The sequence below is a fragment of the Panthera uncia genome, assembly GCF_023721935.1.
Source record: "Panthera uncia isolate 11264 chromosome C1 unlocalized genomic scaffold, Puncia_PCG_1.0 HiC_scaffold_3, whole genome shotgun sequence".
In the NCBI taxonomy this organism is placed as follows: domain Eukaryota; kingdom Metazoa; phylum Chordata; class Mammalia; order Carnivora; family Felidae; genus Panthera; species Panthera uncia.
This window is the reverse complement of record NW_026057584.1, coordinates 43,252,750-43,279,923: the sequence shown is the minus strand read 5'-3', so window position 1 is coordinate 43,279,923 and position 27,174 is coordinate 43,252,750. Positions and strand designations below refer to the sequence as shown.

The 27,174-nt window shown below is 39.9% G+C and overlaps 1 protein-coding gene across 15 annotated transcripts in view; it reads right to left on the bottom strand.

The window, feature by feature from the left end:
• Positions 1 to 13,134: 13,134 nt before the first annotated feature.
• STAT4 (signal transducer and activator of transcription 4) overlaps positions 13,135 to 27,174 on the bottom strand; it is a 113,306-nt gene continuing 99,266 nt past the window's right edge. For 11 of the 15 annotated variants that reach the window (XM_049615278.1, XM_049615279.1, XM_049615285.1 and 8 more), the window contains 9 exons: positions 24,338 to 24,421; positions 22,758 to 22,856; positions 19,927 to 20,062; positions 18,326 to 18,375; positions 17,969 to 18,063; positions 17,542 to 17,678; positions 16,796 to 16,987; positions 15,584 to 15,650; positions 13,758 to 15,232 (listed from right to left, as the gene is read on the bottom strand). In XM_049615278.1, the coding sequence (XP_049471235.1) occupies positions 15,031 to 15,232; positions 15,584 to 15,650; positions 16,796 to 16,987; positions 17,542 to 17,678; positions 17,969 to 18,063; positions 18,326 to 18,375; positions 19,927 to 20,062; positions 22,758 to 22,856; positions 24,338 to 24,421 (1,062 nt within the window). In that variant the 3' untranslated portion in view covers positions 13,758 to 15,030. Of the gene's footprint in view, positions 13,434 to 13,757; positions 15,233 to 15,583; positions 15,651 to 16,795; positions 16,988 to 17,541; positions 17,679 to 17,968; positions 18,064 to 18,325; positions 18,376 to 19,926; positions 20,063 to 22,757; positions 22,857 to 24,337; positions 24,422 to 27,174 lie in introns of those variants that run through there. The other 4 variants (XM_049615290.1, XM_049615293.1, XM_049615291.1 and 1 more) reach the window with 3 other exon arrangements.

Below are 27,174 nucleotides of genomic sequence, written 5' to 3'. Positions count from 1 at the left end.
TCCTTCCCTAGTCTTTGAGCCGAGCCCCGCGGTGGGGGTTGGTTGACGTGAAGCTTCCCCTGTGTGTTGCAACTCGGCAGACTGCCGGTTACCTCTAAACATTTTAGAGAACAAGTAAAAGGAAGTCTGTATTTGCAGAGGCCCAAACTTGAACCCAAGACAAAGGACACAGGTGGGGACGTTGTCTTTCTAGAAGCAAAGTTTAGCAGCTGACCTGCGTGTTGTTGAGCCCGGGGCGGGGGGCGCTTTTTCTGTCCTCACCTTACTGGACCACTCAGAAACAGTTGGCGTCTCCATTTCTCAACATTTTCTCCATGGCCATGCAACGACATCCTGCTTGTTTCTTCCCACCTCTCAGGCACACTTCTTCATCTGTGCTTCACTCCACTGCCAAACCGGTCAGTGTTAAATGTTGTCAGGGTCCAGATGTTGGTTAGCTTTACCTACATTTCTCACACTGTCAGTGATGATCTCACCCACAACTTCAGTTTCCCTCTAGATGTGAAGGGCTTCTACATGTGGATTCTGTCCACACCTCTCCTGTAAGTTTCACACATGTGTATAGTCTTCACTGGACTTAACACATGGATGTCTAGTAAACTCTGCAAACTAGTTCTATTCAGAACCAACTCATCATCTTTCTCTTCAAAACTGCCACCTCCCTTTTTTTTTTTTTTTTTTTTTTTTTACCTAGAGTTAGCATGTGTCAGAGAGCTAGGAGTCATCTTTGACATTGCCTTCTCCCTCACCCCCCACACCTGGTCCTCCAGCCTTGCTGATTCTTCCTGTTAAACATTCCTCAAGTCTCATCAACTTCTTTACAACTCTTATACCATCTGCACTTTTTTCTCATTTGGATTATTGCGGTAGATTCCCAAATGGCTGCTTCACTTAAGCTCTTAATTCCACCCTTTTTTAAAAGTTCATTTTTGGGGCGCCTGGGTGGCTCAGTCGGTTGAGCGTCCGACTTCAGCTCAGGTCACGATCTCACGGTCTGTGAGTTCGAGGCCCGCGTCGGGCTCTGGGCTGATGGCCCAGAGCCTGGAGCCTGCTTCTGATTCTGTGTCTCCCTCTCTCTCTGCCCCTCCCCCGTTCATGCTCTGTCTCTCTCTGTCTCAAAAATAAATAAACGTTAAAAAAAAAAAAAGTTCATTTTTTTTAAGTAATCTCTATACCCAACCTGGGGCTTGAACTCACGACACTACGATCAAGAGTCACATGCCCTACCACCTGAGCCAGCCAGGCACCCTGCTCTTAATTCCCTTTTAACCCATTCTTCTAGAACAGTTTGAGTGATTTTCTTTTGGATTTCAAAGCAGAGCATGTTTGCCAACTTGAAAAATCCCATGATGACTTCTTTTTAAAGTCTATTTATTTTGAGAAGGAGAAAGTGCATACGTGCATGTGTGCCTGCACCTATGAGGTGGAGGGAGGAGCAGAGAGAGAGGGAGAGGGAGAAAGAATCTTAAGCAGGTTCCACACCCAGCGCAGAGCCCAATGCAGGGCTCAATCTCATGAACCATGAGACTATGACCCGAGCCAAAATCAAGAGTCAGACGCTGAACCCACTGAGCGACCCAGGTGCCCCTTATAAATTCAAAATTCTTAATAGAGCATACAAAGCCCTGGTTCCACTATCACTTTCTCTAACCCCATCTTGTGCCACTCTTTCCTTTCCATACTTCAGCATTTTTGTTTTTCAAATATGCCAAGCTCTTTCCCCAAACTCAGGACCTTCTCACCAGCAGTTCTCCATTTGGAAAGTTACTTGGGGCAACATCCCCTTCCCCCATCCTCTTTTCTGGCTAACTCATCTTTTATGTCCTAGCTAAAAACTCAGCTTAAATGGCACTCACCCAGGTAGGCATCCCTGAGTCCAGCCTAGATTAGATCTTGGAAGGTATGCCCATATGATAAATTGACTCCTTGAAGCAGATGGAACTGGAATAATAAGGCAACTTCAGGTAGGAAAAGGATCTAAATAATTTTCCAGGGATGTGTTTATACATGTGTCTATTATTTTTCTCTTCCCACATCTATATACTTCTTCTTGTCACATATTCACTGACCTGTGATAACAATGACCCTTGTTACCAAAGTAGCAGCCTTCTGTAAAAAGAGGTGCCAGTCCACTGTAAAAAGGCTTTCCCCTCCTACTCACCTGCAGAAGGGCCCAGACCATGTTTGAGTAAATGTGACTCTAGGAAGTCAGCACTTATTATCAAGTTCTGTGGGTGTCTCCTTCCCTGTGCCTTTATCCTCCTTTGTTTTACCATCATTGACCATACTCTGTAGCTCTCATCACTTCAGCACTGGAATGTTACCATAGGTACCAGGTACACCACCTTCTTCCCATCCCTTTCTTCTCCACTATATTTGCCAAATTAAGTTCTCTAAAACTTTAACCACACTGATACACTTAATCCATGCTCAAAGGCCTTGACGGCTCTTACTGCATTTATGATAAACACAAACTTTGTCTACTAGTCTGGATCTTCCACAGAATGTCCTCACTTTTCTTTCCAGTCTTGTCCCCCACTGTCCCATTTACCCAACTAAACTCTATTCCCTGTTTCCCCCTGCCCCCATCCAAGGTTTTAATTTTCCTGTTTCTGTCCCTTTGCCCATACCATTGACAAGTACTGCACAAAGTAAATGGCATGTCCTGCCCCTTAGTCACTTTACTTATGAAATCTTTACCCAACTTTTAAAACTAAGCCGAAATCCTGTATTCTCCTTCTGGAACCACCTCAGACTGTGCTGATTAATCTTGTCTCTGAAATAACCTGATATATAAGTGTCTCTATTTATGTTGACAGTCACCACACACTCCCTATATAATGGTTTTGGAAGTGTCCAAGTCTTATTCCCTCTAAGATTCTAAGTTCCTGGAGGGCAAACTATATGTATTTTGTAAGTGTGATTATTTAATATGCCGACTGATGAAAAAGCAGCCAAATAAACCAAACCAACCAAATAAACAAACAAAAACTAGAGAGTCAGAAATACAAGACCCAAATGTGTGATGACTCCCTTAGAACAGTCAGTTTAGGAAACTCTATCTCTATATCAACAGTGTCAACTTTGCAAAAGACACAAATCTGGAAAAAAAATAAAAAAGCTAATACCATGTTCAGTAAATTGCCTTATTTTCATTTTTTTTCTTTCCCTTCCCACTCCTTGCCTCAGTTCACTTTGGCCTTGACATGCTGAGTAGTGGAATATAAGCAGATGTGAGGCACAGTCCAACCAACCTGAGACTTTGAATGGTCCATGTGATTGACTTGTCCTTATATGCTCCTTCTCTGCTCTAGGAGATGTCAGGCTCAAGCAGCCACTGCTCCTCCGGGTTGAGTCCTAGAAGAAACGCTGCGTGGAGCCCCCTCACCCACCCCCGAATGTACCAGAACTGGTCTAGCCTAACCACATACCCATGAGTAAGACGTGTTTGTTTGTTGTCATTGTTGTAAGCCCCTGAGATTCCCTCTCCCCCCACTGAAATAACTGACTAATTCACAGATGACAGAATCAAAAGTCTAAATTATCTTGGGGTAGAATGTTGCTGTGCTGAAACCAACTGGATAAAACTTGAAACAGTAAATGCAAAGACGTGTATTTGAGTTTAAAAAAAAAAAAGGCAACAAATGACAGGGTACTCTTTGCTGCCAGTGCCCAGCTTCTGAATACCTTTCCATGTTGTATCTGGTAAGTCACAGCAATCAATCAGAAATGGCAGGTAAGATAAAACTTATTATTTGCCATCCCTCAACTGGCATTTATTTAAAGGACAAAGATGGTGAGGAGTCCAGATGCCAGATTTTATTATTATTTTTTTATTTTTAAATGTTTATTTATTTTTGAGATTGAGAGAAAGAGACAAAGCGTGAAGAGGGGACGGGCAGAGAGAGAGGAAGACACAGAATCTGAAGTAGGCTCCAGGCTCTGAGCTGTCAGCACAGAGCCCAACACAGGTCTCGAACCCCCAAACCGAGATCATGACCTGAGCCAAAGTGCAACGCTTAACCGACTGAGCCACCCAGGAGCCCCTAGATGCCACATTTTATGATGAGTTATTGAAAGCACTGTAGTAACTCATAAATTCCCATGATGATACAGTGGAAAGATTCTTAGAAACCATCCCAAACCTCCTATTTGAAGCAAATTTATTTTTGCTTGGGGAAGTCATCAAGACAGTATCATTCCTCTTCTTTTTTTTCTAATTTTTTAAAAAGCTTATTTATTTATTTTGAGAGAGAGAGAGAGAGAAAGAGAGAGAGAGAGAGAGAGAGAGAGAGAGAGAGAATGAATGAGCAGGGGAGGGGCCGAGAGAGAGGGAGAGAAAAAATCCCAAGCAGATTCTGCACAGAGCTCAATGCAAGCCTCGAAGTCACAGACTGTGAGTCCATGACCTGAGCCAAAACCAAGAGTCAGACATGTGACCAACTGAGTCACCCAGCTGCCCCATCATTCCTATTCTTCATTCATCCCTTATATTTCCAGTCGCTCAGTTCTATTTATTTAATTATATCTACAATAACTAGTAATATAAAGAATACAGTGCAGCCTACAAACCAAGGCAAAAAGATATTATCAGTTATATAATTCTCATTAGAATTAATTAGGAAGGATGTTTTGGTAGATTGTTTTCAATAATAGCCACATGATCCTCTTCCTCTTATGCACTCATTTGCAATGTGACTCTGTAGCCGCTTCCAGCAAGAGGCAGGGATGATTCTCCCACCCCTCATATCTGGGCTGACTTGTGACTTGCTTTGACCAATATTGCACAGCAGATGTGACATTGTGCCATTCTGAGCCTGGGCCTCTGGGGCCTTACAATACTCCATTCCACAAACCCTGCCCTGCCTCCAAGGCAAGTCAGCCTAGCCTGCTGCAGCACAAAAGCCCACGCAGAACACCACTGAGTCTGCAGCTGTCAGGGCTTAGGCCTCAGGCAAGTAAGACAGCAAGATCAGAGATCTGACCCAGATAAGCAGAACTGCCCAGTCTACCAAAGACTCACAGGCAATGATAAATGGTTGTTGTTTTATTCCCCTCTGAGTTTTGGGGATAGTTTGGTTTGTTACGTAGCAATAGATCATGGATACAGATCTTATGGGGGAAAGCAAAGCATTCTACTACCGAATTAGAAAGTGGATTTCTCAGGTGGTGCAGGACCATTGTCCTGCAATGAAAAACTTACTCCCTCTGTGTTTTGTCTTTATGGTCTTGGCCTGTCTCAAAATGGCAACTATAAATCTGATGAAAAAAATCTATAGTACCATATTGCATTTTAGGCATATTTTTCCAATGTTGTAGTAATGTTGGTAACTGAGATATCTAATTGTAGGAATTACACTTCATCAGTAGGAATTACACTTCATTGGTATAAACCATATTTGTTAATCTGTTAATATAACAGGATTAAAATAAAGGATTTCTAAACTTTTTTTTAAAGTTTATTTTCAAGACGGGGGGGGAGGGGCAGAGAGGAGACAGAGGATCAGAGGTGGGCTCCACACTGTCAGCTCAGAGACAGATGCAGGGCTCTGTGGGGCTAGAATTCATGAACCATGGATCATGACCTGAGCTGAAATCAGATACTTAATGGGGTGAACCACCCGGGTGCCCTCAAAATAAAAGATTTCTAAAATTCCCAGTAATTTTCTGGATTTTTGATACTCATATGCTAGAATATGAAAGTTATGCTTTCAAAGATTATTTAGTTACATTGGAAAATACCCACGTATAAAATTAAATTAAAATGCAGTATAGAGGGACGCCTGGGTGGCTAGTCGGTTGGGTGTCCGACCTAGGCTCGGGTCATGATCTCACCGTTCAGAGTTAGAGCCCTCCATTGGCTCTGTGCTGACAGCTCAGAGCCTGGATCGAGCCTTTTTCGGATTCTGTGTCTCCCTCTCGGTCTCTGCTCCGCCCCCACTCGTGCTCTATCTCCCTCTCAAAAATAAATAAACATAAAAAAAAAATTTTTTTTAATGCAGGATAGAAAACATAGAAGGTATTATCCTATTGCTATAAGAACATGTAGAAATGTAAACACATGGAAATAGAAAGGGAAAAAAGGAGAGAAGGAAGGAGGGAAAATATTTGAAAGTGTTTAAGTTTCTGGGTGGTGGGTTACTATATAATTTTTTCTTTTTTTCCCCCTACAAATGTCTATAGTGAGCATTCATCATGCAAACACCGTCGTGAACAGCTTTTGAAGTCCTGTGCTTTCTGGAGAGCAGCCCATGCCTGCCCAGGATGCGGTATACTGGGAGGTGCAGGTAGTCCGGCTCTTTGAAATGTTTCCAAAACAGCCGGCCCGGCGCGCGGCGGGAGGGACTCGGCTGCTCAGAAGAGCCGCCCCACGTGCTTTCGGGGAAACGGCCCGGGAGCGAGAAGGAGCAGAATTGGGAGGAAACCGAAAAGCGAAAGGCTAGAGACTCAGGGAGTAGTGCGCAGGCGCGGCCCGGGGTTTTCCCGCAGTCTGGTCGCCTGGTCAGCGGTTCCTTCCCACAGCCTCCGGGAGGAAGGAGGCGGGATCCGCACGCTAGTGCCAGCACCAGCCCTGCCACTTGCCCTACGCCATTCCGGTCGGCAAAGTCCTTACAGTAGTGGTCCTGGACTAGATGAAAGGCCGAGGCGGGGGGGGGGGGGGGGTGTGCCGGGGGGGGGGGGGTGCCCGCGGTGCCCGTTAACTTGGGAAGGAGGAAGGAGGGAGGGGAATGTTTTCTAACTCCTGAAGGTGCTGGAAACCTTACTCTTCCCACTTGCATCTTTTCATTCTTCCCTTGGCCTGGAGACGACCCGTTTTCCTCCCTGTCTTCTTTCTACACAGTCTGCACGCGTGCTAACTCAGACCCTGTTTTCCAAGCTCTGACCTTCACCCAGCTGGTGTGAAGGTGAAGTTGAAGGGCTGGCTGGCTCTTTAGGTGTCCCTTTGCAGTTATCTGCAAAAGGGGCTTTTCTTTTTCTCCTGTGATTTTCTTGCACCCCCACCCCCCCACCCGCCCTTTCCCTTATGGTGATTATACCAGAAGGAGTGGGGGAGAAGTATAATGGAAGAGCTCCAGCACCAGCACCAGCAAAGAGCCATAACTACGTAGGGTGATACAGGGACCAACCCAGGACCTCCAGTGTGTGAGGGTATCCATCCTACTGTACCATAGACTCCAGTCTCATGGGAGAGTGAGCACCGGTCCCCATGGGGACCAGTAAGTGTTCCTTACATAATTCCCACAACACGAATGAAGGTTTATCTTCCCGTTAGAAGGACAGGACAGGCTGGGGAGCCTGGGTGGCTCAGTGGGTTAGTGACCGACTTCAGCTCAGGCCATGATCTCCCCATTCTTGAGTTCAAGCCCCACATTGGGCTCTGTGCTGACAGCTCAGAGCCTGGAGCCTGCTTCAGATTCTGTGTCTCCCTCTCTCTCTACCCCTACCCTGCTGGCAGTCTGTATTTTTCTCTCTCTTAAAAATAAACATTAACAAAAAATTAAAAAAAAAAAAAAAAAAAAGGACAGGGCAGGCTGTACAATTTGCAGGACCCAACAGTAGGGCATTAAATCAAGCATGGAGCCCTTGTGAGTGCTGGCTCTGTGCAACTGCTCAGGTTGCACCACCACGAAGCTCCTAGTCCAGGAATTGAAGCTGAATTTTTCTGTAGAAACCTTGTTATATATTTACTTGAAACAAATGAAAACTTCAGTATAATGAAGAAACAAAAATAATACCACCACTCTTTCCTATAGCACTTGTAATAAAATCCACAGCCTTCGGCTTTCCCTCCAGACTCCTACATGATCTGGTCTTAACCCTCTCTCCTACCCATGTTGCCCCAGTCACTCCATGTCTCCCCATGCTCCACTCCTTGTGGCCTCCCTCTTTTCCTCAAGCACTCAAGATTTTATCAGCAGGGGTCTTTTTTAGGTACTGTTCTTTTAGGATGCTGTGTTCCTGACTGCGTCTATGAACTTGCTCCTTCTCATTCTTTAGGTCTCAGATCAAGTATCTCCCCAGAGAGACCTTCATTGACCACTTCTTCCAGTTACTCTAGTCTTCATAGCACTTATTAAATCTCTCGTTTATTATTTGTCTGTTTTCATCTCTCCTCACAACAGGAGGGACTTTGTACTGTGACAGTCTGCCTGCTCCCAGGTTCCGTGGAAGAATTAAGCCTAATGCTCTGAGGCATCTGTGTATGAACTACTGTCTCTCCCATATACCTCAAAGGGCACTGCGTACCATCCTTGGGTCAACTGAGAAAATAGTCAAGCTAATTACTTACTGTGTCTTATGGTTCAGATGGGAAACTCTAGTTGAGAAAGGCAGTCCCTGATACACAATCTCAGTATTTTTATAATATACATTTTTTAACGAGTGCATAATACCATCAACCAACACCGGAATCAGGAATCACAGGTTAATTCAACCATTCAGATCTCAACACTGGCTCTAGACTTCTTGAGCTAGAATTGAGGGGAGGAGAATAAAGGACATGTGTACTCTGAAAAACTCCCCAAAGGATTTTAATGAGAGCACCACTGTTCGACATCCTTATCAACCTCTCCCTCATCTCCACCCTGTCTAGACAGCCTCTAGGGTTCTTCCCATTGACAGCAGTCTGTGAGGCATCTAACTGGATGACTGTCAAGCCTAATGTAAGAGTGTTGTGTAGGGCTTTCCCCAGGAGTAGTAAAGGCAATGAGTTTAATGAAGGCAGAGTTAAGGGGAACTTTCAAGAGCACTTGGTTCATCTATGGATGAACAGAAGTCTGGGATGTTAGGCACGTACGTATAAGGTTTCTAAATTAAAGAGAAGTTAGAATAAGCAGATAATCAGACAATCTTATCCAGAGCATTTCTACAGAGTTTGGAAGTTATGAGTGAGGTGAAGTAGAGGGAAGCAATGGCAAGCATGTTTTGGTTACTAAATTTGAAGTATAATATTAGTGACTGTCCCATAATTTTAGAATTTGGAAGGTTGTATGGAGAATTCTAGCTTAGTCTTGCAGGCAGGTCAAGGAGCAATATAAAGAAAGGAACTAATTACTGTCTTCTATGTGTTCAAATATTAAATCATTAACAAATATTTATTAAGAGGCAGAGACTACATTAGATTTTAGGGATATAACTGTTAACAAAACCTTCTTGGTCCCTGTCCATAGAGAGTTTGCTTAGAGTCTAATGAAGAGGACAGCTAATATGCCTTTACAACAAGGTTGATAGGAACGGTGCTGGGGGATCTGGAAGCATGATGTGACCTGGGGTCATTCACATGTGCACATGGGGAGTGTGGGGGCAGAAGGCTTTCTAGAATCCTCAGGATGTATGAACATTATCCAGGTAGCAAGGTGGATAAGGTGGGGTTGGAGACTTGAGAAGATGCAGTGGAGGGAGGCAGGAGAGCACCTGGGTCATCAAAGAAATGGAGAGTAGCACAGTCTTGTGGGTGTATGTTTTGGAGAGTGAGAAGCCATTGTTGGGGGAGGTGATGAGAGAGGAGTTGAAGACTAAGAAGAGACTAAATAATATATGACTTTGGAAAGATCCCTTGAGAATTATGGTCATCATCCCAGAGTTGGGATTCTTAAATTTTTGTGCCACAGGCCCCTTCAGCAGTCTGATGAAGCCTATGAACTCCTGCAAAGAATAATATTTTTAGTTGAATAAAAGAAAATACATGAGATTAAATGGAAAAGCAACCACAGTGAGATGCAGATATCAAAATATTAAAACCAACTTTGTGATATAGTGATACAAGTGCCTCTTTGTTAATGGCATTAAATAGGCTCTAGCAGTGGGTCTGATGACAATTTCAAAATTGTGCTTAGCATAAGAAATATTTCGAGATAATTGTAACAACTCTAATGTGAGAAAAAGGTGCGGGTTATGGTTTGTTGCCTTTATTCATAATTGAAGGAAATTCTAAGTTTCAGTTAGAAGTCTGTGAAAACTCTTTTGCCATCCAAACTCATGAGTACCCCAGGTAAGAACTGCTAATCCAGAGCACCAGAAACCATTTGAAGGTTATAAACAGAGGGTAAAATGATCTGATTTATTTTTTTTGAGTAGGCTTCACACACCCAGCATGGAGCCCAATGTGGGGCTTGAACTCACGACCCTGAGATCAAGACCTGAGCTGAGATCAAGAGTGGGACTGAGCCACCTAGGCACCCCCCTGATTTATTTTATTTATTTATTTTTATTTTTATTAACTTTTTTTAATGTTTATTATTCTTGAGAGAGGGAGAGACAGGGCTGGAGTGGGGGAGAGAGAGGAGACACAGAATCTGAAGCAGGCTTCAGGCTCTGAGCTATCAGCACAGAACCTAACATGAGGCTTGAACTCACGAGCCATGAGATCATGATCTGAGCCCAAGTAGGACACTTAACCGACTGAGCCACCCGGGTGCCCCTCCCTGCCCCCAACCCCCAATTTATTTTAAACAGAGCTGTCTGCCTACATAGGAAGCTGCATGGAGTTGTTTGTTGTATTTAAGGATGTTGCAGAGAATGTCCTTACTCATGTTTTTCTAGCGTCCTCTTTGTGAGGACTCTGGTGGAAATGTTCTTACAGTGGTAGCTACACAGCTGTATGGGCTTGTCAGAAAAGGGTGAATTGTATTATATTATACTTCAATAAGCCAGACTAAAAAATGCAGTCAAATCAATGAATGCTCATGGTCAATTTGAAAAAAAAAAAGTATCTGTGAAAAATTGGAGTGTGCACAGAGGCAGTTTGCTAAGTCCAGACTACACTTATCTGCTGTTGGAATATAGCTCTGATTGGTTTGACCTCTACTCTGTTCCTTCTTCTGCAGGGAGTTCTTGGGTCTCCTGAACATGTAAAGAAAAATCCCTTGGGTTTGCCAGAAGCATACTCATTCTTTATGGGTCTCTGGGGGGTCTTCCTTGCCACCTGAAGACTTTGAGGAAATCCACTGACAGCTGCCTTCTTTCAACATTATAGACAAAGGCATTGATATTTGGGACAATTGGTCAAAATGAGTCTACATGAAAAAGAATTTGCAAAGGGGTTAGCAAAATGGATGTCTGTGATTGGTCTGGGATGGGTGAGGGGAGAAGTGAAAATGTGATTCAATATTTAAAAAATAAATCTACACTATGTTTCATTAAATGCTACTTATTTGCTGCCGCCAGTTGTGAAAAAAAATTTTTTTGAGGGAGGATTTGTTGGAAGTGTGGTCTAAATTCCCTTCCCATTCATTGCACTTCACCTCATGTGGCACACACCTTGCCCTGAACTAAACAGGGATATCCAGGAATACCCTGCCAAAATCCCGTTACTCTCACAAACATGATTTCTGGAATGCAAGACTCACACTCTTGGGAACTAATTCTATACTGGGATCAAGAGCTTGGTTTTGCTTTTCTGAACCGAAAACAGGCACTTGTTGAACTCTTATTCTTACTACATGGCCTCTGTTTCTATTATAGGGAGCAAACTACAGATGTCCTTGTATTATCTACCCTCAAATAACAATGATGGTTGAGATCATACATGAGACCTTGGCATTCTGCTACCAGGCTCTATATTAGGCAGTTTCTAAAAATTTTGCTGAATAAGAGTGCATAATACTTTTAATACATTCCAGGGAATGAAAAGCTTCTGAAACCTTTTTTAGCTTCTAAATCCAATTGTTTAAGAGTATTTCCAGGTAGATTTCCTGGAGATTACTTCTTTAAGGTTTACGATGGTTTAATGTTGCTGCCAATTGATATATTTGAATTTCAGAAAATGGGGCTTATGGAAGAGAGACTGGGAGAATGCACCTCAAGTTAGCCTGATGGTCTTCCATCCAATAAACACCTTGACCATAAGAGTACTATTCAGGAGCTTGCATAGGAATAAGGGAACTGGCCTTGGGGCAGGTGCAGAGCTTGCCTCTCAAAGAACAATATAAGATCCAGTCGGGCGCATGTGAGTGGGTATAAAGGATGAAATTGGTAAGATGGACTCTCTTTAAGAGAGAATACAGGTTATATTAAAACCTTTTTTTTTTCTTCTTTGTAACCTTTTCCATTACACATTAGCCTCTCTCTGTGTGGCTTGCCTCAGGAATAAAAGGTGGGCAGAAGAAGTTACAGAGAGATCCTCCAGAGGGAATGGTCATCTCTGATTCTGCAGTCAGACCTCACCTTGAACACCAGCAACAAGATTTTTTGTAGTTGGTCATGGCAGATGTCTTGGTATTGTGACTTCCTCACCTGGTTCAACAACTTCCCTAGGGCTTATAGACATAGAGACCTCTCCAGGTCTTGGGTATTGGGGGATCCTGCATTAGTAACTAAGGGCAGTATCTGGGCAATGTCACCACTAAAGCAAGGCAAGGATCAGAAAAGATCTGCAGCTTATATACTTGTATTAGCATCCAGTAAAACCCCTCTCCTCCCTCATCACCAGAGAAAACTGAAGGGATGGAACTTCTCTTCATCCTAAACTGCTTTCCCAGACTCAAGTTGGATTCATGGGACTGGAGACTCAGAGCTGGAAAGGATCATAGGACTCACCTAGTCCAAGCCCTTCTAGAGCCCTTGTTTCATGAGATTTTTACCTCTGTACCTACTTTCAGTGCAATTTACCTGAGACTACCACCAGAGAATGATACTGAATTCCTTCCCCTAAGGAGAGGTCGTCCCCGGCAGTGGTACCAACAGCTGTAAACCCCAAAGTTGGGACAGTATTGACATGGCAATCACGAGGCTTCATAATTCATTCCAGGACACCCTGTGAATTGCTGTTGTTCGTGTCCCACCGTTCCTTCCATCTGGTATCTATTGTGATGACTCTTACCTGCCAGAACTCAGGACATTAGCTTATTTGGCTTTTCTCTTAGGCCTTCTTGCTGGTTTTTGACTGATGTAGGTGTGACTCTATCATTCTTGACCTATTCTGAAATCTTTTTTTCTTTTTTTTTTTTTTTAAAGATTTTATTTTTAAGTAATTCTACATCCAATGTGGGGCTCAAACTCACAACCCCAAGATCAAGAGTCACATGCTCTTCTGACTGAGACAGCAAGGTGCCTCTATTCTGAAATCTTAATACTTAATCCTTCTGGAGCCAAAATCATAAGTAACATGTGAGAAAAAAATCAGAAATGAAACAAATATATACAAGTCTTTTGTTAATGTTATATTAACAGTGGTTTCTTCAAGTGTCTTATCTTGCAAGTTTATCTGAAGCGTTGGTTTTTAGCATTCCAATCAAAACATTCCCAATTGGTGGTGTCATGCCAGTGAAAGGAGAGCTTCAGACTTCAACCATTTCCTGGAAATTGGTCTATACAAAGCTGAAGAAATAAGATATGATTGTTGGCAAAGATCAGTCTTTAAGCTTTTTCATTTGCTTCCTTCTTTTGAGTGTCAAGGGTTTATCCTGTCATTCAGCAGAATATGGAGACTTCATCTAAAATTGGAAAATGAAAATGATTTTTGAGGAAACTATTAGTTTTGCAAATAAGCCATAATTTCTTAGTAGATAATAATTTCTTATCTACTATATACATCATAATATTTCTACTAATTAACTACTAAGTATTCACAAATTTCATCCCGCAAAAATGTAATGAGAAAATGCTTGTAAAGTGTAGCAAAAGTTCTCTTATAGCTAAATGATTTAAGACAACTAACACTGAAATAAGCTGTCAGAGGGGACTATGGATTTTCCATCCCTGGAAATCTTCAAGAGAAGGACTAAAACTCACTTGATTTATAACCTGTGTAGAGGAGTAATATTTTCCACCCCAAAATGTGTCTTTTTAGCATGTGGATTATTTTAGGATGATGATGATTATTATTTTTTTAATGTTTATTTATTTTTGAGAGAGACAGAGACAGAATGCTAGTGGGTTAGGGGCAGAGAGAGAGGGAGACACAGAATCCGAAGCAGACTCCAGGCTCCGAGCCGTCAGCACAGAGCCCGATGTGGGGCTCGAACTCACAGAGCTATGAGATCATGACCTGAGCTGAAGTCAGACGCTCAGCCGACTGAGTCACCCAGGTGCCCCTAGGATGATTATTTTTAAGAAACAAAAGGCTCAGGAAGAAACTTTGACTTTCCGCCTGTCTAAAAGCATTTAGATAGAGGAACTGCTCCAGGAAGGGAGCTATCACCATAGATAACTACAGTATAATATGAACTAGGTATGGTAGACAGGGAGGAATGAACACTTTGTTTGTTAAAATTCTTCTCTGTGTCCCATCGTTTCCGTATGGTCCAGCAAACATTTACTTATGAAATGTTTACTCTTTTTCATCTTCCTGTGAATTGTCTTCATTCCTTTGAAGTCCCATACTCCTAGCCCCTTTTCCTTGGCTCAGAATGGCATATAAGCCTCAAGTGTCTGACTGTGAGCCTCAAATTCTAATGGCCTCTCTCTTAGTACTTCATTTAGTTAGTAATTATTTGGCTTTCTCCTATTCATCCGTTTCATGTCAATTTAATTCTTAGATTAGCCAAATGAATCTTGATGGGTAAAGTAAAAATTTTTCTCCCAACACCAGATAGAAATCTCGTGGGGCTCAGGGTCTCTCCAAGATTCTATTATTCTAGTATGTTCATCCGTATGTAAATTGGGGGTTTGAATCACCTGATGGTATTGAGGAGCAATAATAGATAAAATGCATCCTAAATCACATTTCGCATTTAAGATTGTGACTCACTTCTCAGGAGGGTATTATTATGCTGCTATTGATTGTAATTCATATACTACTTGAAGACTAATGTAAGTGACAATTAATCAAGAAGAATTGGAATTTGTGATGCGTGAACTAAAATAAATATTGACCAGTGGCCAATGGTGAAAGTAGAGACAAAGAGAACATGAGTGAGGCACAGGAATACTTCACCCTTTAGTGGCTTTTGATGGAAAGAACATAAAGCAGTTCAAATGAGGGAAGGTGTCTGCTTTCAATGCCCATAATGTCAGTGACCCACAGCAACATACAGACACACCCAGTGTTATGCACATGGAATTGTTCCAACAGATGTGTTTTCTCACTTCTCAGGCAGAACTTGAGCCCTTTTGAGTAACAGGTACCACATTTGCTTCATTAGGAGTGCCCCTGACCAGCAATGGAAAAGAAAGGGAACATACTGCAGTTTCAATTGTTGTGGGACTCAGGTTTTCTCTCAGCACTGCATATACACTTGGAGACATGGGAAGAAGATCTGTTGGAGAATGTGGCTCAGTTGAATCACTTCGGCTTAAAGAGATAACAAAGTACATATTGAAAAGGATTAAATGGCACTCATCTCTAGGGCTTCATCTATTTGTGACATGGAGATGCCTAATTCATTGTTTGAAATGAGAGCACTCAGCCTATTATGGAATATACAGCATATAGAAGGGCAACTTTATAATTCCAGTTATGGTAGACTATGGAGCATTCTGAAGAGTCGCTTTATGTATTAAAGAAAATGGGACATTGAGCATTGAAATGCTTTATTGTCAGGTATATGTACTCTGCTCTATCCTTCAATTTCCTGTAGAAAACCTTAGTTTTTAAAAAATAAATTCAATAATAGATATTTTACATGTGGCTAAGGTTACTTACATTGTTGAAATGGGGATAAATACAGATGGAACATAACCTTTGTCCCCCCTTTCTGTTGGTCTTGAGACTAGAAAAGAAAGGCAGGATAAAATGTTACCAATATTATTGATAAAATTATTAAAGAGTCTAGAAAAATATAAGTAATGTTAAAAAGAAGAGAGATAATATGATTGTTTAGCGATTCACAAAAATTTTTAGCTGAATAGATGAAACAGTATTTTAGAGAACCTGAAATGTGCCAGAAGAGAAAAACAAATCTCTTGATAGGCCTAATCTGACTTTGCATATTACTGTCTCCAAAATGCATGGGAAAAATTGAGAATGAGCTATATTACCTATCTTCTATCTTCTATGTTATGTTTAAGTTTGATTGTAAAGACTGATTTATTTGTGTGCTGGAGGGATTTAAGGTAACTCTAGGGCAGTAGCAAGTCACCATCTAGGGGTTAACTACTGCAGGATATTTCACAAGATGGTGCTCATAGATTTAGTGGCTATCCATGAACATTGTAATGGATCATATACGCTTTTATTAGAGACACAGAATGGTGAACTTACATTACAGTTACATAGCTAATTTTATTTATGTCCTGTCATGTATTTAACAAATATTTACCAATTGCTTATTTTGATCAGGTGTTATTTAAGCCCCTTTGCAACCAGGAAAGGCAGGCATGTCAAGACTTGTTATTGGTAGGCCAGCAGTAGTGGGGAATGAAGCACAGACCCCTTTGTCCCCTCCCTGCCAAATAACCATACAATCTGAGTTGTGCGATGATAGTAGGTAAAAAATATAAAGCTTGTAAACCCCAGGCTTCTTTTGCAGAAAACAAACTCGCCTAACTTGTGACAGCTTTCTAATCATTACTTCCTCATTATTTTTCTTCTCCCAAAGTCATAGAGGTGAAGTCAGCACCACTTCTATTTTAGGAAGGAGAAAACTCAAACTCTACAAGTGGCTGTAAGAGGCCACCATGCCATGGTTAAGTCCTGTCACAACTATTGATTACTAACTACTCTGCTGGAGTTGGACAGCCCCAGCCATCCCTCCTCAGAAACTGACACACTACTTCATTTCTAAGGCTTTGACCTCCATGTACCCCCTAGGTCTTATGATGATCAAAGTAAACATAAAAAGAAGAACTTTGTTTACTCCAGTATGAGGTCATTTTCCAAAATCTGGACAAAACAAGCAAACTGAAAGAAACTAACCTTCGCACGGCTGGGAGCTGTAGTGTTTACCGAAGGCTTTGTCTTTGGGAATGTCAGGATAAAGGAACTTCAGAGGGTTTTCAGGAATGTTTTCAGCCATAATAACCTTGTAGTCTCGAAGGATATCAGCAAATGGCAGAGCAGACAACCGGCCTTTATTGTAGGGTTCTACAGAGTGGAATCTCACTTCTCCTGGAAAAACAGAAAGGGTGAGGGGCCTCTGGGTGGCTCAGTTGGTTAAGCATCCAGCTCTTGGTTTGGGCCCAGGTCATGATCTCATGGTTCGTGAGATCAAGTCCCACGTCATGCTCTATGCTGACAGTGTGAAACCTGCTTGGGATTCTCACATGCTGCTTCTCTTTCGCCCCTCCCCCATTCTCCCTCTCTCTCTTTCAAAATAAATAAACTTAAAAAAAAAGGGTGGGTGAGGGGAGGAATATTCAGGCTTCTGCAGGGCATTCTTTGCGGACATTCTTCCTACCCACGTTATCTTTATGTCACTGGCTATAAAACAATGCTAGCCCTTTTCTGCAGTGTGGATGGTACATATGGCCATATGATAGAGGACACCCACATAGGCTGTGAAAAATTCACGGTTCTCTCTTCTGGGACAACTGTAACAACTAATATTCAAGCTCACCGAACACATGAAAAACAGAACACACACTACACACTTCTGAAAACTGAAACACCAATAGTCAAAGTGAATACTAACTTCACATGAATAAACAAGAGTAAGCATGTACCATTTTCAGAATGGTCTACCCAGGTGAAAGTTATTCCTCCAAGGTGGCTTTCACTGAATCTTAACAAAAAGGTTCCAGGCATTTTATCCTTTAGCAAGAGTCGTTCCTTCTCTTTGCTAACAAAGCCCATGACATACCTAAAAATAGAACAATGCATAGTTTTATCTGATCAAACACTATGATTTATTACACTTGCATTTATTTCATCCACAAAGAACAGATTTGTACTGAGTGTAATAAAAGTCAATGAAATAGTCTTCTAAGATTAGATATCAGTACTCTGTGAAGAATGTAGGAAACCGAACCATTCCCACCACCCCCCTGACACTAAACATGTTTAAAAAGAAAAGAAAAAGAAGGGAAAAAAAAACCAGCATAAAAATAAGAACCTAATGAACTCTTATGGAAAATAGAACCTGTAACTCACCCATCGATCCAAAGAGGAAGAATGTGTTTCTTAATTAGATCTAATATTGCTTCAAGCCATGTCCAGAAGGTAAATGATTTACCAGGTAAGTGTTCCTAGTGGAATAAAAAAACATGTTAGGACAATGATTATTTCAATGGTAATAATCGAATATTATTTCAAATACTATTTCAATAGTAATTGATATAATAATTCAAGTTTCATTTTTCAATGAAATATTTCCTCTAAGTCAGACAATAGAGTTAAAAAAATAACTGCATCCAGGAAACCCTTAAAACCCCAATTATACTATGGAGGCTTTAAAAGAAGCACTACTAAAAAATGATCTAAATGATATTCTTGTTCCCCTGTTTGTACCTTGCAGAACTTGGCCCAGGTGAGATGACCATCATTGTAGCTAGACTGGACTAAAATGAAAGAAAAGAATGAGATTTTTATTAAACAATTAAACTCTTCAGTATGGTGCTCAATTTAGATTTTTCCCAGCCCCTTTCAAGAATTTCTTAAGCACCTGCTATGGGTTTACAGTGTGCTTAATACTAGCAACAGTAAAGATGTAAGATACGAAATTTATCATCTAAGAAAAATTCTTTCTAGTGGAGGAGCTAAGATAGTTTTAGGAAGAGGGTGAGTTTTTAGGACCAGGTCCCCAGTGAATGAATAGGATATAAGTTATCACAGGAGGATGAATAAACCACTCCAGTAGTAAGAATAATGCAGGATGAGGCATAGTGGACATGAACATGGCTTAGGTAGGAGACAGTAAGAGCTGCCTAATGTTGGTTAATAAACATAAATTTATGTAAGTTAGATACAGCCAGATTACCAGGAGTCCTGATTATTGCCATGAAAAGAATGAACTAGAGATCCATTAGGCAATAAGGAGCCTTTGACTACTCTGATCCAGGGAAATGAAAGGATACACAAGTTTCTATCTACATTTTTAAGGAAATTATAACCCACAAGGATAATTTAATAATAATCTGAAAGGGTATGGCCACTATCTGTACTATATATTTAAAAACTTCATTCAGTTAACAAATATTTACTGAATGCCTACTATTGAATTTATAAACTAAAGTTCAAAAAGCATATTTACATTAACTAAAATTTTCAATATTCCCCAAAGGTCTGATTTATTTATTTATTTATTTATTTTTTCAATAGTTCTGATTTATTTAAATACCTATTGATCACATAGTAGGTACAAGTGGCAACCCAGCATCACTTGCCAAATTACACACGATTTCACTGCTGTTGCTCAAATCCATCTTTGGCCCTACTTTAACTAGAAATGCATACAAATCCTATGCTAAATGTGTTCACCCAGACTTGTCAAAATGTAGATATCTTTTGAAATTCTTTTAGAAAAATCTTACACTATAGTCACTATATGAAGTATCAATGACTATTTTGCAAGTTTAAAAAATACTAGTCAAAACTGAAACTTTCTTGATACGGAGGATTAAGTATTGCATGGGTGGCTTTGAATTTCTAGTAAATTCCCTGGTCCTGGAATCAGCTATTGTCCAGTTGTTAATGACCATTGTGATATTAACGTGAAGGATCAAGGCACCATCAAGGCTTCACATCACACTCAGTGGAAATGGCACAGAAACACCCTGGAGACTGGAGAGTGGAATGGAAAGGAAGGGGCTTTGGACCTGGACAGACCTGGCCCGTGTCTTGGCTCTGCTGTGTACTAGCCACGCAGCCATGGCAAGTCACTTAACGTCTGAAACTAAGTACCCTCATCTATAAAATGTAGAAAACAATGAGATACCCTTTCTGAAGAAAGAAAACATAACATTTAGCTCTGTGCCTCACAATATGGTAGACAGTCAATAAATTATGACTATCATTATTATTATTATCAGTAGTAGTAATATCACCTTGTTCTCTAAAATACTTGAGTACCCAAAACAGAGGCCAAGTCTTCTACATCTACCAGCTCTCACCTGTAAGCTTCTCTGCCAACATATTGAGTTGATCTGAGTTAAGGCCACGACCTACATATGATGAAAACTGCCAGCTCATCACTTCCAGGAGTTGACTCAAAGTGGCAGACGGAGGATTATTAAAAAAAACCAAGTTCTGAAATAGAGTTTTTAATGATGATTATATTCATTAATTACATTGAGCACACTATAATTCAATATATAAAGTTCCTGTTTTAAACTCTTCATGCCAATCTAAGTTAATACAGAATATTGTCTCATCTCTCTTGTGCCTTTCATTTTTACTTCTTTAGTTTTTTAAAGTTGGGGTATCTTTTGAACTGCTTTTTTTAAAAGGATTTATTTTATTTTTAGAGAGAGAGAGCATTAGTGGGGGAGAGGGGCAGAGACAGAGAGAAAGAGAGAGAGAATTCTAAGCAAGCTCCATGCTCAGCACAGAGCCAGATGCAGGACTCAATCCCACGACCCTGGGATCAGGAATTGAACTGACATCAAGAGTCAGGGGCTTAACCGACAGAGCCACCCAGGTGCACTTCTGTTGTGCTTTTTAATTGAACCGATTTTGTCTTTTCCTAAAGAGTTCCTTAATCTTTGAGTCCAATAACATATATGGCTCCATCTATCCTTGAAAGAATAATTGGGCATCTTTTAAATTTCCATAGACTATGGGCTATCAATTAACTCATATAAGTACTTAACATTGTCCAACAAGTCATCGGACAAATACTCTTTTCTGAACTAATAATCTTAAACAAAACCTATATCAAGTTATTAGTTTATCACGGGTTGGTACAAGTTACACCTTGAACAAACAAAGCATCCCACAGCACAAAAATGGTTAAGTTTCAGGCTAAAGAAGGTGACCCTACACTATGAATTCATAATTCACCTGAGTCCTGTTTTATGGATAATAAAGTAGTCTTTTCTTTTGATCTGGACAGCAGCATCTTCTGTGTGATTAACTGCAAACAAGATTGCTTGTACCAGGAACTGGGTCAACATTAATGAAAGAGAAGACTTTATCTCAGATTACTGGGAAGCAGAAGGTGTGAAAGCCAAAAAAGATGTCCTAAGGAGAGTAGCAGGGCAAGAATTAACTAACCTAGTGCAGTGCAGGGAGAAGGCCTTTGGTGAGCGGAAACTAAGCTGGGCAGCAAGAAAAAGAATCAATCCAAGAGATTTCAGAAAATGGGACTGGAAGAAGACACAGCACCCAACACCAACAAAGAGTGGGAGATAGGAAGGGGAGGAATGGTGAGAGAGAGTTTCTGGAAAAGCAGTTTCCCCTGAACCAGAAAATTGTGTCTGGATAAATGACCAAAAAGCATAGAATATAATCAAGGTATAGGAGCTTGGGTTTTGAAGCAGAATAGAATAAAGAAGAGAACCAGAGTTCATTGTTATGCTGAACTCTAAGTAGGCTGTGCATCCAAGTTTTAGGAGCTATATATGATCTGCATCTCCAGATTCCTCATCCAGGAGCAGAGTAGAATCTGGGATGGTCAGTATGACAACTTTGGTGGCTTTCTTACAGAAGAAGGATGCTGAGGAAATCTTAGTGCAACAGTACTGTGCCAAGGACAAAGAAGTGACCCATCTTCCCTCCTACATCCTGGAGTTGAATGAAAAGCTCTGAATATGTGTAGCTCGCAACAGGAAATGGCATTTATTTCCAGGGGTGTAGGCTCTTCTTGGCTTTAAAGACCAGGCGGCTTCTCTAATGAGTCCTGTTCTCACTATTATCCTGAGAGGAAGCGAGGTACCATGTACCCCGTGCAGCCTTCCTCTCTACAGTTTATCTGTTTCCTCTCTACAGTTAATCTGTTTCAGATGCCAGGGCACCGGAGGATGAGAAAGAATAAGGCTGAGTCATTTTCCATGTTGTTTCCTTATTAGGCCCACTTTTAAAAAAGAGAAAGAACACTTAGAGCCAACTCATTATGTCTGTTCTTGTTGCTAGAACCCAAGGTAAAAAAAATTCTTCCCTTAAGAGTGAATATTTGCTTTGAATTAGGAAGAAATGTTATTTACATTTGACCTATTTTCTCTAGACCTTGGTGGTTTCCAGGACAACACTGAGGTTTTGTAAGATGGAGCAAAGGGAAGGGCTGACTCATCTTTTTTGCCACTCCCTTCGCTGGTTGTCTTTATAAGAAGAGCATCTGTTTTGGGCTTGCTTTGTAACTTAGGGCCACTTTTTGATCTATTTTTCAAATAACCACCAGATGGCATTAAAACCCAACTTGAGCCTAGAATGGATTAAATCTATAATCAACCTGAAAATATTTATAATCGGAGGGTAGGTTAGGCAAGATTGGTTAATGTTCTAGTCACTTATTTGGAAGCCAATTTTCTACGTTTGTAGAAAAGTCTCTTTGGAGGTGTGGCCAAAAGTAAGGAGGTAAACACAGCAGTCAGATACTAAATTCTAGACCAAGAAGTCTCCCCAAGCCCAATTAACAGAGCCACAGGATGGGCTTAGAAGTCTCTGTGATGCACATAGTTGGAAGGTGACCAGACCCTCAGAAGAACAAATACCTGTCTGTCAGTTTTGCTAAATGGAACCTTCCCAGCATCCAAGCACATCAGAATATATTGCTTTAAATATAACATGAGAGAGGATTCATACAACTAAGTATATTGGAGTTCTGGAATAAAATAACCCAAAAAGTCATGCCAAATTTCATATATATAGATATATGGATACATATTCAAAATTCATGTCTATATATCTATCTATATATATATATCTTTTGATGCATATGGGTTTTATTGACAATAAAACAAATCAAATATAATTAAAGGAGGAGAAATAAGAATAGAGACTCTACCTGGGAATCATTGGTTGACACATTGTACCAAATGATGGATGCCCAAGCATTAGGTAACTGACTGACATTGGAAATCATCACCACAGGTAATGAGCTGGTCTGGTTAAAAAAAAAAAAAAAAAGCACTGTTATTACAGGTAGTTGCACCTTGCACTGATTTTATACTTGACTCTGTCCCCTGAAGGGCTATCTCAAGGCAGCTCCACTCCTTTAATCCTGGTGTCTACACTGCCTTGGATACTAAAATGACTTGTGAAGGTACGGGCACTTTCTGAGCATGTATGAGTCAAAGTACAGGGATGAATGGAGCCATAGAAACAGGAATTCTTTCAGACTGCTTGGTCAGTTAGGTTCTCCAATATCTTCCCTTGACATCATACAAATATTTATATTTTCTCATATATATAGACTAAAATGCAGCTAATTAGAGGTTGTATTGATTTTGCAACTTTCCTCTTAATAAGTTACTTTAAAGAATTTAATTTTAAATTTATCTCTGAAATGGTCAATATATTCAAGTTATGATCTGACAGTCTAATTAATGTCAGTACTAAATATGGGGCGTTTTAACTGCAGAAGATGGAGAGGTGAGCAATTCTGGAGAAACATAGCTGCCTGGTCTGCTGTGGAACTCACCCTAGTAGCACTGGTACAGAGTTTTCAACCTTATGGAATAAACAGGCTTTCACAGATAGTGTGTGGAACCAATCAGCCTACGTTAGTCCCTTCCCCATAACAGGTTAGATCTTTGTAGACAGTAAAATACCCAGCTTAAGAGGTCACAGAAATAGAAGTTTAGGGAAAAGAGATGAGGAAGGCATTTATGGAAACATTTTACAAATTTACATTCATCAAGACAACAAAAGAAAGGCAGGACTTTAAAACAATACATCCGACAAATAAGATCGTATCTGGGGTGTGTAAAACCGTGTTTGTTCATTCATGCACTGGTTCATTCATTTATTCGACAGATGTTGAACAGCTACTATGTGCTAGACATTGAGTGAGTCACTGGTAAGGAGTGACAAAGTCATGATGTCCTGCCTTCAAGTAGCTCAGAGTCAGTCATGTTCAATTTAATCCTCAGAATTTTCTTTATTCCTTTTTTGAGCACAACGGTGACTGTTACAAGAGAATCAAATCAATGCACTGTTAAAGTTCCTATCATTTGTCTTTACTCATTACGCTAGAAAAACCTTCCTTCTGAGGGATTTTATGTAAAGGTTAAAATTTTGAAAATACATCACTATGTGACATAGTTTAAGGCTTTCCACTGAGTATTCATGACTCAGAAGAGTCCAGAAAACGAACCAGCAAACATGCAATATGGGTAAGAAATTCAATCTGTATCGAATTGATAATGCCCATGAGATTTTATCATTTATATTTAACTAGAATGGTATACATTCTAACAGTAGAATGTTGACTAATTAGTAACTGACATAATGATTTTCCAAAGTAAAACAACAACAACAACAAAATAAGAGAATGTACTAAAACCTATAAAAGACTCAGCTTTCATCTACAAATGACAACAAATTACTGAAAATATTATTAACAAAGAGTTAATTGATACCTACCTCTAAATCTATGGTCAGGCCATAGAGGCAGATCTGTGTTTCAAAGGTTATAGAATGAAGCTCTTCAGTCACCATGTGACAGCCCTAAGGAAGAAAGAAGTAAGTTGTTATCTTCCAAATGCATTCCTGCTATCTATTAGTAGGCCTGCTTCTATACAAATTAATACATTCTTGAATGCCCTAAACATTCCCTATTATGGAACATTCCCTTTTATTATTTGAAGAAGTTATTTAGAGTATTATACAGAGTGAGAAATCTTCATTTCCACAAGCAGAATGATTTTAAGTCTCCATAACAATTTAACTTCTGACTCAAAATTCCAGCATATTTTTATCAGTTTAAGTGCAGACAAATAATTATTTATTTTTAATTTTTAAAAATTAGTCCTTTCAACTTACAAACTATTAATAAAAGTGAGGCATATGTGTGTAGATATAACAGAAACAAGTGAATATCATAATTAATTTATTTAAAAAGAAAGCAAGATTTCCTTCTGGTTAAACATGGCAGGTGGAAAACATGTATTTTCCTCTGCTCCCTCCAGAAACTGCAATAAGTTTTGTTAACTTTTTAGTAAAGTAAAACTATAATCTAGATGCCCAATGAGAGGTGGGGGAGTATGGAGTGAGGGTGGCAATGAGGGGCAGTGTCTCTCAGAACAAGGGGTTGGAAGCATTGAGGCCCTGAGGCCAGAGAGTGAAGAGGGCTGAACAGGGGAGTAATTTTGAACCCATGTAATGAGGTCCCCACCCCTCCCTGTCCCTGGAGTGGGACAGAAGGTTTACTGTCTAGAGTGGATGAATCAGAGGAACTAGAGAGGCTATCTGCATTTCAGATCCAAGGCCAAACTGAGGGAAGGGATAAGATACAATGCAGAAAAGAGGAAGATCCTGTAAAAGTCTATGAAGAAGTCTGTGCCCCTTTCTTTGACATCTCCAGGAAAGACATCTGGGAAGTGGACACGATCAAGGAGACAACTTACAGACATTGCCTTTGGGGGCCCCCAATAAGACATTCAGGTCCTAATAATCACCCTTAAGTCTACAATTCCCAACATGCACATAGAGCTTCCAGACTTTTAGTGCCTTTCTCCTAAATAGCAAACATTTGACAATCACCAAACATGACAAAACCTGTTACATGAATATTGATACAAAAATCAACAAGAAAGAACTCAGAGAAAAGAGATACTGCAAAAAAGCAAATGAAGAGTTTACAAAAAATGTATCAGGGTCAGTTTTATACATTAGCTTAACAAATAAATGGCATAAGAATGGGGCAAATCAACCAATCATAATGGGTGGACATCAGTTGGATACTGATTTGCACAAACCAACTGTAAAAAGATCTTTTTGAGAAAATGGAGAAATTTGAATAATGGAGTTTTATTAAGGAAAGATTTTAAGAAATTGCCATTTTTTTTTGTTTTTTTGTGTGTGTTAAGTGTACTGTGGTTAAGGTTTTTAAAAACCTCTTATCCAGAAGTTTTGCCTACCAAAATATCAATGAGTAAGATGTTATCCTATCTGGAATTTAAGTACTCCAGAAAAAAAAGTGTGCATATAGGGGGAAAACAGATGAAATAAGACAGGCAAATGTTAATCATTGTTGAAGTTGAGTGATGTATAAATGGAAGGTTCATTGTATTTCTCTCTCTCCTTTTGTGTGTGTGTGTGTATTCACTAAAAAGCTCTTCAAGATGTTTAAAGCTCTTTATTAATATCCTTAAAGATGTAACAAATGTATTACATCAGTGAAACAAGACTAAGATTCTATCAAAAGGAACATTCAGAAAATAATAATTAATAATTAAAAATATAATAAGAGAAGTAGACAAGTCAGCAGAAGGACTGGAAACAAGGTGAAAGAAATGTCCCAGAAAGTAAAACAAAAAAAATGAAGAAATTAAAAAAAATAGGATAGAAAAGATAGTAAAGAATTAATACACAAACTCCAATAACAAGCTAGCAGAAATTCCAGAAAACTAATAGAGAAAATGGAATAGAAAAAAGATCAAAAGTATAACCCAATGATAACACTCATACACTGCTGATGGGAGTTGGTAACATCACTTTACAGAATAATTTCTCAATATCTAGTAAAGTAGAAAATGCACTTCCTAGGATGATGGTGAAAGGAATTAAAAAAACCCAAAAAATAAAAAAATAATTGTGCACAGAATCATAGGGCAATCAGCCCAAATTAGAGCAAGTGATGGAGGATTCTCAGAGGGATGTTGCCAAGAAAAAAGAAAAAAAACAAAAACTCAGATTGAGTTGTTTGGCCATATTGCAAAAAGTTTTCAAGTTTTGAAGAAAGGTTTTGGGCTATTTTAGTGACAGGTACATAAAATAAAGTGATGAAATAAAAAAAATTGAGGCAACTAATAAATCCAGGGAAAATTAAAAGTAATACAAGAATGGAAATACAATTATACTATGATATATGGTCAGCTGTTAATAATTTTTATATACTCATAGTAATGTAAACATTGAATATATTGACTAAGCCAAAATATATTATATAATGATACTGTGGGGGGAAATTTACATGTATGGAGATCTGGTATAAAAGAGCCATAGTTTAACCTTTTATAGAAAGAATTCAGGAGTCAGATATATAATTTAAAAAAAAAATCAAGAAATGGTAGGGGCGTCTGGGTAGTTCAGTCAGTTAAGAGTCCAACTCTTGATTTTCCTCAGGTCATGATCTCACTGTCATGAGATTGAGCCCTGCATTGGGTTCGGTGCCAGGCATGGAGCCTGCTTGAGATTCTCTCTCTCTCTTTCTCTTTCTCTCAAAAAATGCTAGTATGATGTTAGTATAATACTTCAAC